The sequence below is a fragment of the Prionailurus bengalensis genome, chromosome B2 (assembly GCF_016509475.1).
Source record: "Prionailurus bengalensis isolate Pbe53 chromosome B2, Fcat_Pben_1.1_paternal_pri, whole genome shotgun sequence".
In the NCBI taxonomy this organism is placed as follows: Eukaryota; Metazoa; Chordata; class Mammalia; order Carnivora; family Felidae; genus Prionailurus; species Prionailurus bengalensis.
Window position 1 is genome coordinate 33,797,075 of NC_057349.1, and position 13,876 is coordinate 33,810,950.

At 38.2% G+C, this 13,876-nt stretch overlaps 1 protein-coding gene across 5 annotated transcripts in view; it reads right to left on the reverse strand.

The window, feature by feature from the left end:
- Positions 1 to 13,876, reverse strand: part of FKBP5 (FKBP prolyl isomerase 5) — a 118,268-nt gene that overhangs the window by 40,840 nt on the left and 63,552 nt on the right. For all 5 annotated transcript variants that reach the window (XM_043592955.1, XM_043592957.1, XM_043592958.1 and 2 more), the window contains one exon: positions 13,521 to 13,665. In XM_043592955.1, coding sequence (XP_043448890.1) covers positions 13,521 to 13,665 — 145 coding nt within the window. The remainder of the gene's footprint in view (positions 1 to 13,520; positions 13,666 to 13,876) is intronic.

Genomic DNA, 13,876 nt, shown 5'->3' on the forward strand with positions numbered 1-13,876 from the left:
ATACTAAAGTAGGTAAGTAGGGATGGATAGAACATTCCTGACTCAGGACTACAGCTTGTCTTAAGTACTGTAATTTTTCAAAAGATCAGATACTGTAGTTAAAAATGTTTAAGTTATACATGCCTATTATTCAATCACACACAAGAGAAAAAACAAAGGGCATCCATTCCCTCCTTGTAAGAAGACACTGTTTGTTGTTCCTTTTATACCCTTCTGGTGCATGCTGTACAGCATATCATGCATTTAATTCTGCTTTTTATTCAATATATATCTTGATCTCTTTCTGTCAGCAGAAAGGAGGATATGCATTATTTTTAGGGTATGCATTTTAGAGGTTAAAAATGTAGACTGTTTTAACCACAGACTACCTGGATTCAAATACCAGGTCTGCCCCTTATAAGTAATGTGTAAATTATTTAATCTCTGTGCCTCAGTCTCTCATCTGCAAAATGTAGATAATAACCGCGCCTGCCATATAGTTGTTATGAGAATTGTTAGATAAAATTTGTCAAATGCATGACATAATGACTGGCATATGATATATACTTAAGAACAGCTGTCATTATTCAGGCACCTGGCTGGCTCAGTTGGTAGAGCACGTGACTTTTGACCTTAGGAACAGGAGTTCAAGCCCCACGTTGGGTGTACAGCCTACTTCTAGAAATAAAAATAAACAAATAATGAAAGAACAGCCATCATTATCATCATCATCATAAATACAAATATACAAATATTTGTACAACATTGAATACAATTATTAAATGAGATCTAGTTCATTCTAAATGACAGCATGATATTCCAGTCACTCTCCTATTGAGAAACATATTAACAGTAGTCTAAATAAGGATATGTGTCCATACAGGATTGTCTACTTTGTGTGAGAATATTTGGAGAATATTCTAGAAATGCAATGGTGATGTGCACTTTCAATTTGACGGACGTTGCCCAACTGCCCTTCTAAAACGGCTACATCGATTTATTTTTATTTTCAAAAAATGTTTATTTTTGAGAAAGAGCACTTGCAAGTGGGGCAGAAAGAAGGAGACTGAGGATCTGAAGCAGGCTCCAGGCTCTGTGCTGACAGCAGAGAGCCCCACGCAGGGCTCCAACTCACAAACTGTGAGATCATGACCTGAGCCAAAGTCAGACGCTTAACCAACTGAGCCACCCAAGTGCCCCAGCTATGTCAATTTATATGCTCACACATGGTTCTATTGTGAAAACAGTCCAGAATCATCAGGTGAAATGTAAAGTCTGCTGTTGATAGGTTGCTTTCCTGTCACTGATGCTTGGAGTGGGCCCTTGAGGAACATTTTTCTTCTTTACTATCAACTCTGGTATTTTAAGACATACTTGTCCAGGAAATCTTTATACTGTGTGTTGAGGGGAGGGGTGAGGGGGGACTACTGTACATTTTTTCAAGTTATTTAGCCAACTACTGAGGAACAAAGGTCCAGCTATTAAGAATACAAAGATGGCCATTCCCTTCTTCCTTCCAAGGAAGGTGCAATGTAGTATGGCTAGTGGAAGAGAATGATAAGTGCACTGTTTTTGTTTTTGCTTTAAACAAAGCAATGGTAAACACCAACAAAGAGTATAAACAAGGGGCTTTTTGCTTTTGGATGAGGGTTAGAGCAATCAACAAAAGCCCAATTCATTGATAAGATCTACTCTATGCCTAGAAGTTGGAAACATTAGCCTGTGGATTAAATCTATAGGAGCCTTGACCTCAAAAATTCATGCCTGTGCCTTTGCTTTTCTTCTCATTTAGAACATAAAGCTTCTCTTACATCGAATTCCTAATACTGAATGAAAACACATTAGCAAAGAGCCAGACTGGTATGAACACAGGTATATGTTTCTAAAATAGTCAATCCAGGGACTTTCTTTTTTTTTTTTTAATTTATTTGTTTATTTTGAGAGAGAAAGAGAGCACGAATGTAGGTCTGAACAGGAAAGGGGCAGAGAGAGAGGGAGAGAGAAAAGAGTCTTAAGCAGGTTTCACACTGTCAGTGTGAGCCCGACACAGGGCTAGAACTCACGAACTGTGAGACCGTGACCTGAGCCAGTCACAAATCAGATGCTCAACCCACTGAACGACCCAGGTGCCCCCAGGGACTCTTCTTAAAAAGTACTTCCCCCTGTTGTGATGACTACCGGGTGATGTATGAAGTGTTGACTCACTAAATTGTACACTTGAAACTAATATTACACTGCATGTTAACTAACTGGGATTTAAATACAAACTTAAAAAAAAAAAGTATCTTCCCCCGATTAAAAAAACAAAAAGTAACAATACATACTTATTATAGAACACCTAGAAATTATAGAAAAGCATAAAGAGTAAAATAAAAAAACCTCTGAAATTCCAGCATCTGGGGTAAACTGTCAATTTCCTGGTTCATTTCTTTCCAATTATATGTTCACTTGGTTTGCATTTAAAATTTTTACATATACATTCTTAAAATTCTGGTCATAGTTTATTTGGTTTTGTGATCTACTCTATATTTCACACTAAATGAGCATTTTCTTGTTAAAAGACAGTATTTGAAAAATGACCTAATAACTATCTCATCTTCTGATTATAATTTCAATTACATTAATAAACATTTAGGTTCTTCCTTTATTCTTCTGACTTTTACAAACTTCTGATGAACTGATGGATGAATGGATAAAGAAGATGTGGTGTGTATATATATGTGTGTACACACACACACACACACACACACACACACACACACTTGGCAATCAGAAAGAATGAAATCTTGCCATTTGCAACTACGTGGATGGAACTAGAGGGTATTATTCTAAGCAAAATTAGTTGGAGAAAGACAAATATCATACGACTTCACTCATGTGAGGACTTTAAGATACAAAACAGATGAACATAAGGGAAGGGAAGCAAAAATAATATAAAAACAGAGAGGGGGACAAAAACATAAGAGACTCTTAAATATGGAGAACAAACAGAGGGTTACTAGAGGGGTTGTGGGAGGGAGGATGGGCTAAATGGGTAAGGGGCATTAAGGAATCTACTCCTGAAATCATTGTTGCACTATATGCTAACTAACTTAGACATAAATTAAAAAAAAAAAAAGTTCTGATGAACAATTTTGCGCCTACATCTTTATGTAACTTTTTCTGTATAATAAAAGCCTCTTACCTGATAATCAGAGCTATATAGTTGGGAGGTTAATTTAAAATGTTGCTTGGGATTCTCGCTCTCTGCCCCTCCCCTGCTCCCCCAATGAATGAGTAAATCATTTGCAATTTACAATGCGGGTTTCTTTAAAGTGGACTGAGAACCAGAAGATACTTGTAAAGCAATCAGTACATAGAATTCTTCTGGTAAAATGTGTCCTGAAGGGCTTGTTTTTTGCCTTTTATCCATCCCTAATTCAACAACAATTTACAAAATGCTTTTAGCAATTTACCTTAGTAAGGCTTTCCAAAAATGTCCAAGTTTTCACAGAAATAATTCCTCTTTCTTTCTACACTAATTTAAGTGTTTTATATATTAATTAAATTATATAATTACAAAAAGTACAATGGCTATAAACAGGTTTCAAGTGATTCTTAGTAACAATCTGAGGAAGAAAAATGCAGGCCCTAACATCCAGAAACTGCTGGACGCTGACAGCTAGGCCTTACTGACGTCTGAAGCTGGCCTGGGGGAACCTAGGCCATGCTATTCTCCCGGTGCACACAAACAATCTCACTAAATACCAACATCAGACAAGGTCACTCTGAGACCATGAAAAAGTGAGACAAAACAAAAACACTTCAAAATTTTGGACAAAAAATAAGGTCATTGTGCAACCTACAAAATACCAAATATCCCCCTCTCCTGGCAGCCAGGAGTGACTGCTGCTTCTCCAGCAGGTAGGGCTTTAGTCTCTTGTCTATTTGGCCTTCCTCCTAGATAAGATTTGTTAAGATCCCCAAAGAATCACCCCACATCCTAGCAATATCCAATCCAGAGCAAAGGAGCTCTTCCTTAATCCCTTCCCCAAATCACCCAATACAAAAGCCTAAATCCTAAAATAAATCCCTTTGAACACTCTTACTGAAATACCACACAGTCTCTCACGTGCATTTTACCTCTACAATGAGTAATCAACCCGGCTTGTTCAATGACAGCTATGTTCCTAGTGGTCTATGGCTGGAGGGCATTGACAAGACACACTCAATTGGCTGAAGCACAGTGTAGGACCACACCACAGAACAGGAAACCAGCAGTATTGCTCAACATCTTTACAAACAGAATGGGGAGCATCATCAATCAGGGGTTGGTTAAGCAAGCTTCTACCATACTTTCTTAGGTTCAATTCGTAGAAGCAGAATTATGGGGTCAAAGCATAAACATTTTACAGATTCTTCTTGATCTTTAGGATCATAATTATAGGCATCATGTACCAAGAATATATAATTTGTTCTCACACTTGATCTGGACTTCCAATTTTACTAGCTCAAATATAATTTATCAATTTCAGGAGTCCTATTTCATTTGTAACAATAACTGAAATAAAAACATATATTTAAACAAATCTATAGCATAGCTACCCCTAAGTTTAAAGGCTCTCTCTACATATGTAACCATAGGCAATTGAAAAACTTAAAAGTATACAAGAAGACTAGTATCAAAGCAATAAACTGTACTTTTTTCTTGCTTCTGCAAAGTGTAATCGAAGAATACATTTTAAGACATAAAATTTTATAGGTTCAATGTAGGTTCATCAATCCTAACAAGTGGATCACTCTGGTGGAGGGTGTTGTTAAGGGGGAAGCTATGCCTGTGTAGGGATGGGAGATACATGAGAACTCTGTACCTTCTGCTCAGTTTTACTGTGAACCTAAAAGTGCTTTAAAAGTCAATTCTACTGGGGCGCCTGGGTGGCTCAGTCAATTAAATGTCCAACTTCAACTCAGGTTATGATTGCATGGTTTGTGAGTTCGAGACCCACGTCAGGCTCTGTGCTGACAGCTCAGAGCATGGACCCTGCTTTGGAATCTGTTACTCTCCCCCTCTCCCTCCCCCATTCATGCTCTGTCTCTCTCTCAAAAAAAAAAAAAAAGTTTAAAAAGTCTATTAAAAAAATCATAGGGGCACCTGGGTGGCTCAGTCAGTTAAGCATCCGACTTCGGCTCAGGTCATGATCTCACGGTCTGTGAGTTCGAGCCCCGCGTCAGGCTCTGTGCCGACAGCTCAGAGCCTGGAGCCTGCTTCCGGATTCTGTGTCTCCCCCTCTCTCTGACCCTCCCCTGTTCATGCTCTGTCTCGCTCTGTCTCAAAAATAAATAAACTTTAAAAAAATTTTTAAAAATCATATTAACAAAATTTAACAAAGTAACCCAGGTGTCCGTAGATAGATGAATGGATAAAGATGTAGTTTATATACACAATGGAATATTATTTAGCTATAAAAAAGAATGAAATCTTGCCATTTGTAACAATATGGGTGGATTTAGAGGGTATAATGCTAAGTGAAATAAGTCAGAGAAAGACAAATACCGTATGATTTCACTCGTATGTGGAAACAAATGAACAAAGAAATAAAAGACAATCAAATAAACCCAGACTTCTGAATACAGAGAACAGTTACCAGAGGGGAGGTGGGCAGGCTATGGGCAAACAGGTGAAGGGGATCAAAGAGTACACTTATCGTGATGAGCACTGAGTAATGTACAGAACTGTTTATTGTACACCTGAAACTAATGTAACACTGTATGTTAATTACAAATTTTTTAATGTTTTTTTTTTTTTTTTTTTTTGAGAGACAGAGAGAGACAAAGCACGAGCAGGGGAGGGCAGAGAGAGAGGGAGACACATAATCCAAAGCAGGCTCCAGGCTTTGAGCTGTCAGCACAGAACCCAACTCGGGGCTCAAACCCATGAACCATGAGATCATGACCTGAGCCGAAGCTGGAGCCTTAACCGACTGAGCCACCCAGGCACCACAACACTGTATGTTAATTATACTGGAAAATAAATAAATTTATAAAATAAAAAATCAGATAACACATTTTAAAATACATTTTGATTTAATCATGAATACTTTCATTTACAATAAAGACTATAGTGACCACTTTAGAATATTCCAATTTTTCTCTTTATTGATTTAAAACATTTTATAACATTGTGGTAAAATACAGGGGCGCCTGGGTGACACAGTCAGTTAAGCATCCGAGTTTGGGTCACATCATGATCTCACGGTTCATGGGTCTGAGCACGGCACCAGGCTCAAAGCTGACAGTGCAGAGCCTAGGAATTCTCTCTCTCCCTCTCTCTCTGCCCATCCCTTGCTTTCTCTTTCTCTTCCTCTCTCCCTCCCACAAAATAAACTTAAAAAAAAAAATTGTGGCAAAATACACGTAACATAAAATATGCCATCACAACCATTTTTAAGTGTACAGATCAATACTGTTACATATATTCACACTGTTGTGCAACCAGACTAAAACTTTTTCATCTTACAATGCTAAAACTCTACCCATTAAACAACTTTCCATTTCTTTCTACCCCAAGCCTGTGGCAAGAATTTCATTTGACTCCGTTTCTGTGAATTTGATTATTCTAGATTCACCTAGATGTCAGGGGAATTATGTATGTCTTGTTTTTCAAAAGCTATTATTTTTCAGTTATCTCTACACTCAACGTGGTGCTCGAACTTACAACCCATAAGATCAAGAGTCACATGCTCTACCAACAGAGCCAGCCAGGTGCCCCATATAGTATTTGTCTTTTCATGACTAGTTCACTTCACTTAGCGTATCCTCAAGTTCCATCAGTGTTGTCACATGTGTCAGATTTCCCTCTTTTTTAAGGTTGAATAATATTCCACTGTATGTATACACGAATTTATTTATCCATTCATCTAGAGATAAACACTTGGGCTGCTTCCATCTTTTGGCTATAATGAATAATGCTGTTAACAAACAGGAGTGTACAAATATATCTCTTTGAGACACTGCTCTCAGTTCTTCTGCGAACATACTCAGAAGTAAAATTGCTGGGTCGTGGGGTAGTTCTATTCTTAATTTTTTGAGGAAATGCCATACTGTTTTCCATTGTGGCTGCACCATTCTACATTCCTACCAACAGCATACAAAGGTTTTCAGTTTCTCCACAGCCTTGCCACATGCTGTTTCCTCTCCCACCTTTTTTTTTTTTGATAGTAGCCACCCTGATGGGTATGAGGTGGTATCTCAGTGCAGTTTTGATCTGTATTTCCCTAATTATTAGTGATGTTGAGCATCTTCTCATATGCTAGTCAGGTCATTTATACACACACACACACACACACACACACACACACACACACACGGAGAAATGTCTTTCATTGCCTATTTTATAATCAGTTTATTTGTGGTTTTTCGTTGTTGATGAATTATACGAGTTCATTATAATGACAAGGGATCAGATTTTGCAAACAGTCTCCCATTCCATAGGCTGCCTTTTCACTCTGTCATTGTATCCTTTGATGCACAGCTTTTAATTTTGATGTAGTCCAAGTTATATATTTTTTACTCTTGTTGCCTGTTGCTTTTGGTGTCCTATCTAAAGAATCATTGTCAAATACAATGTCAAAGCTTTTCCTCTATGTTTTCTTCTAAGAAAATACAGTTTTAGGTCTCATGTGTAGACCTTTGATGCATTTTTTAGTTAATCTGTGTATATGGTGTAAAGGCTACAACCTTCACTATCTTGCATGTGAATATCCAGCTTTCCCACCATCATTTGTCAAAAAGACTGTTTTGTTTTTTATAATTTTTTTTAATGTTTATTCATTTTGAGAGAGTGAGAGGGGGAGAGGGGCAGAGAGAGGGAGACAGAGAATCCCAAGCAGTCTCCACACCGTCAGCGCAGAGCCTGAACTGTGAGATCATGACCTAAGCCAACACCCAGAATCGGACGCTTAACTGACTGAACCACCCCACCCAGGCACCCCACTGAAAATACTGTTCTTTCTCTATTAACTAGTCTTGGCACCCTAGATGAAAATTATTCACTATATAACTTTTAAATGTAGGTATGCATTTGAAATATGAGCATATTTAAAATTCTACAGGATGAAAGATTATATAGAAAAATACTTTTTAATGTGGGAATAGAGGACAAAAAAGATAAAATAATTTCGCCGTAGAAGGGTTTCCATTCAAAACAGAAGAGTTGATACTCTCTTAAATATAAGCATAATCACTAATAAGTTTCAGATAATTAAAAACACACATCTGTTTTATTCCTGCTTTACCTTCATTGAAGGATTTCCAGGACTTAGTACAAATTTCTGCTATTTTAATTCTATGAGTATTTTGCTAATATTTTCTATTAAAAAAAAGAAAATTGCTATCATTATAAAATGGACAACGTCGGGGCACCTGAGTGGCTCAGTCGGTTAAGTGTCCGACTTTGGCTCAGGTCATGATCTCGTGGTTCTTGAGTTCAAGCCCCACATCAGGCTCTGCGCTGACAGCTCAGAGTCTGGATCCTGCTTTGGATTCTGTGCCTCCCCCCCTCATCCCTCCCCCACTCACACTTCTCTGTCTCTCAAAAATGAATAAACGTTAAAAAATAAAAAAAAATATATGGACAATGTTTTTCTTCTTTTTATACTAGATAAAGCAAATTAGCTTTTCCTGTTCACTTTTTCCTCTTATGAATTGTTTTGGTTCTATTTCAGAATGTCTTACAAAAGGGCTCTGATAATCCTCTCTACTCTCTACCAAAAGTATCTTGATTATGAATTGAACAAATAAATTTACATTTTAAGATTCTTCTAAGGTGATCATGCCTTCTGTTACATTCATTTTTGGCAGTTCTCTGATTACTAAGAAAACTGATCACAGGAGAATATCTTCCCATTCTCATGGCTTTATAATTTTTTTAAAAAGAGAGGGAAAATAGGAATGGTAGCATAATCTGTCCTGGGACAGCCTCATTAAGGATTAACATCAACTCTGCCAGGCTAAACTGTTAGATACTTGAAGGCAGGAGTCAGGTCTTGATTATTTTCTATTTCCTAAAGAATTATAAACTATAATACCATAACATTATACTCAATTAAACAACAGGGTCCATGCTATAATTTTATATAAATGGAGTTAGAAATTTGTTAGCTTCCCACAGTTTAGTCTCACCCTGCCCCAACAGGCTTCTCCCCAGTATCCATTAACAGAGCAATGGAAATCAAAAGCATTCTTCCTCTACTGCAAAGCACCAGGTAAAGCCAAAGAACGTACTTTCTCAAAGTTTGCTGTCTTTCTGGCTCACACTTTTGGAGAAGGTTAGAAAAATTAAATATTTTGGCCTAAAAGCAATCCTGAATACTCCTAAACTGCATGTAAAACAAACAAACAAAAACCCAGATGTTAAGGATATATTTAAGTGGGAGCAAAGGCATCAACAGAAATTTAAAGGGAGCACATGCTTAAGCCACAAACAACCCACAGGAAGTTGGCTACACGGTTACCCATTACTAGTAGTGCTTTACCAGTTGTAAGATGTTGTCAAGACTTAAAGTGCATGAAAAAAACATACTTCAATTTAAAAAAAACCAAACTTTCAAAATAGGAATTCAACCCATAACATCAAGCAGGTAATAGCAAAAATTTTGCTTTTTAAAAAATTTTATTTATTTATTTTGAGAGAGAGAGAGAGAGAGAGAGAGAGAGAGAGAGAGAGAAAGGAAGGAAGGAAGGAAGGAAGGGAAGGAGGGAGGGAGGGAGAGAAAGAGCACGAGCTGGGAGGGGCAAAGGGAGAGGGATACACAGGATCCCAAGCAGTCTCCACGCTGTGAGCGCAGAGCCCAACACGGAGCTCAAACCCATGAACCACGACATCATGACCTGAGCAGAAACTAAGAGTCAGACACTTAACTGATTAAGCCACCCAGGTGCCCGCGGAAACTTTGCTTTTGATAAACCTCTGTAACTACAGCATTCCTGTAAGAAAAGTGTCTGTCTGGTGTACAGCAGGCACTCAGTAAATTCTGCTGGATGAGGACCTATTTCGTTTTTGTACCTAGTTTCAGCTAGTTTTAAACCTTCAGATACATACACCTTGAAAGAAATTGCTTGTGTTTGAATCCTGGCCCTACCACTTTATTGTATAACCATGGGCTAATGGCTTACTTCTTCTCTCTGTAGTGTCCTCATATGTAAACAAAAAACCCAAACCAAATGAAAACAAAAATGGTCAATCATAATAGGTAAGCCATAAAAAAAATTAGCAAAGTAGACTTCATCAAAATTAAAATTGTTCCTTTAAAGACCAATTAAAATGAAAAGGCAAGGCAGGGGCATCTTGGTGGCTCAGTTGGTTAAGCATCCGATTTTGGCTCAGGTCATGATCTCACGGTTTGTGGGTTCGAGCCCTGCATCAGGCTCTGTGCTGACAGCTCAGAGCCTGAAGCCTGCTTCAGATTCTGTGTCTCCCTCCCTCTCTGCCCCTCCCCTGTGTGCTCTCTCTTTCAAAAATAAACATTAAAAAAAAAAACCCACAAAAAATTATAAACTGCCTGCCAATGTTTCTTGCTTTATCTTAGTCTTTTATGGTTTTCATTCCTGTAATCTTTACAGAAGGTACAAGAATGAAATCATAGCCAGAATTAATCTTAATGCTTTTCTACAGATGCGCCTCCTTTTTAGAGGAGCAGGGAAGGTTAGGTGGCTTACTCATGTTAACATAACACAGGAAAGAGTGAAGATAGGAACTCTGGCTTCCTAACACCCAGGTGGATGCTCTCCCCAAGAGACCACACTGTCTCTAGACAGGTGTGTCATAGGTACCAAGTCAACTGAAAGCTGCCTCTTTTATCTCTGCTCAACATTCTAGGAAACATAAAAGACTCATTCAGCATAGGGTAGTTTATTAAGAAAATGCAGGTAGAAAAGATAGCAGCATAAGTGCTTAGCAATTCTTTTTTTTCCCCCCAGTTCTTAGCAATTCTTAGCAAGTCTACTTGCAAAGATAGCTGCTGAAGAGACTTGTTGGCTTAAATTCATCAACTTCTTTAGGACAGAAATTCAAAGGGTAGAGTAAGAGTTTGAAGGGGGCAGGGGGAGCAGTGGAAACACAGATGTCTGATGAAGCCATTTACTCTGAGGTCATCTAAATTAAATGCTGATGCCACAGCCATGCTGGTGGCCCTGGAGGTTCACATCTCTGAATCAACAAAAAAGAAAAAAATTCTAATTTAACTGTCAATCATTATCCGCTTTCTCGACAAAAAGAATCTGTATTTGATTGCCATCGTACTGAAACACAAGATTAATCTCACACGAGCCACCAACTCACTGAAGACCCAAAGGAGAAGGGAGCAGTGGCACAGGCTGCACCAGAGCCCGGGAAGGGTACAGCCGGACAAGAAGCAGGAGTCACCAGGACACAGGCCTGTGAGTACCAGGAAAGGCAGGGTACAAGAGAGGCAGAAAGAGTTTAAGTCTGCAGTTCCTCAATGGCTCTTTTCTTTCCCAGACCATGCTTGGTTAACAATTCATTTCAGGTGGTACAGTAAAAAATGAAAGGGGTTATAGTCAACACTCAGCCATGGTGGTAGACCAGTGCTGGGGGGGGGGGGGGGGGCGGTCGTCCAATCCTTTTCTCCCACACTTAATCCGGGAACGAACTAGAGATCTGTTCTATCTGTAGCAGATAAGAATTAAAAACATTGGTGACTCAGCCACTAACTTTCAATAAGCCACATGGCCCGCAAAGTCTAGTTTGATGTATGGGCTATTATACTCACAAGATTAATGAAAGTACTAAATTAACTAAAGACACGCAAAAGCATTTGAAAATGAATTAGTAAAAATAACACTTAAGACCTGAAAATAGTGCTTCTCAACCTTTTTCCTCAGGACCCCTTTAATCTTAAAAATTGAAGACCCCAAAGAACTTGTTTATCTATCTACTGATATCTACCACATTAAAAATTAAATAGTTACTTACCAATTCAAAAATAGTACATTTACTATTGAAAAATAGTAACAGCCTCATATATGTTAAAACAAAAAAAATTTTTATGAAAAGCAACTATATTTGTAAAAAATTAGTGAGAACAGCATTGTTTTGCAGTTTAACAAGTGTAAAACATGTCTGACTTGACAGAAGACAACCAAATTCTCATACCTACTTCTGCATTCATCTGTTACAATCTGAGTTTAAATCTACAGAAAAAATCCAAACCCAAAAGATAGATAGGTGGAAAAGGTAGGACTACTTTAACAGCCTTTTCAGATAATTATGAATATAATCATCTGAGAGGACTTGCAAGCTGGACAAGTGGCAGTTTCATAAAAGTCAGTTGCAATGGAGAATCTGAAAGCAGATCAAGGAACTTTTCGTTAATATTATGTTACACTAAAATCCACTGATCTAGCCTGCAAAACGAATGGATCTTTTTAGTCACACATGATTTTGTAACATCTTGTATTGGGAAAATATTCGTTCCCTGAGTTACACAGATCTTCCACACGTTAACACATTTCACTGGATGATATTTTAAAAACCACATTCCTGAACATCCATCGATCTCATCAGAAGTCTTTTAAGTTCTGGGAAGCTGTCAAGCTCACCGTTGCAGATACAAATTTCCCAGAACTAGAATTTTCATTTGAAAACTCAATGGTTACAAATACTGTCAGCTGTTTTCCTGGAAGTGACAAGCTCGTTTCATTCATTTTTAAGAAAGTTATCTGCCAAATACTGAATAATCAAATCCGAACAATAACGGTTTGCCCTTTTTTTCTTTTTCTTTCTTTCTTTTTTTTTTTTTTTTTAACATTTATTTATTTTTGAGACAGAGAGAGACAGAGCATGAACGGGGGAGGGTCAGAGAGAGAGGGAGACACAGAATCCGGAAGCAGGCTCCAGGCTCTGAGCTGTCAGCACAGAGCCCGACGCGGAGCTCGAACTCACGGACCGCGAGATCATGACCTGAGCCGAAGTCAGACGCTTAACCGACCGAGCCACCCAGGCACCCCCAGTTTGCCCTTTCTAATAAAAATGGTGTTTTCTGGAAAAATGCACCTCATTCAGTTCTTCACTCAGGTTAAGTGCACAAGTGCTTTCCCAGGAGACAACCACTGTCCTCGGGTACAGAAGTGTGCCCTGTGTGCCTCCCTGTCTGTCACAAAACAGCAGAACAATGCCAAAGCCGAGGATTAGGATTTAATACGATTGGTATTTTTTACACTGTTATCAAGGACATTAAGTGACACGGGCTTCCCTCCTTTTTCTTATTTAAACAGCGAATGAGGGCATCGAAGAATATTGATTACTCATATAGTTTGTGCCGTAGCCCAGATCTGTGCTAATGGCAGCAGCAGTTTTTACCACTGTAGCTTTTGTACCATCAGTGCGAATGTCAACATGGTAAAAAGCTGGACAACATCTTAATAACATTATGAAAATAACTTTGACATTATGGACCCCCTAAAAATCTACTAGCTCCTATACAGGATCAACCAACTTCTATATAATATAAATAGCGATAAGTCTAAGCAAAACACCCTCTTACCTTTGCCAAGACTAAAGACAAACGGTTCATTTCTATCATGACTGGAATCAAATTTCTTCCCATTTGACAATTTTCCTTTGTAATGGACATAAACTTTGTCTCCAATCATTGGCATTTCCTCACTATTTCCCACTCTTTTGACAATCTGGAAAAGACAAGCATCAAAAAAAGGAGCTGATTTTATTCTAATCAAATAAAAAAGGTCACAGAATCCATTCTACATTACCCAGGCAGATTTGCAAATAATTACCTGTCCTTTCTCAACGCTTCCCTCCCAGTTCTCTCAATAATTCTAACTGTTAGGAAACCTTCCTATACTACTCTAAATCTTTAATGCTATATTTAATTTCACTGTC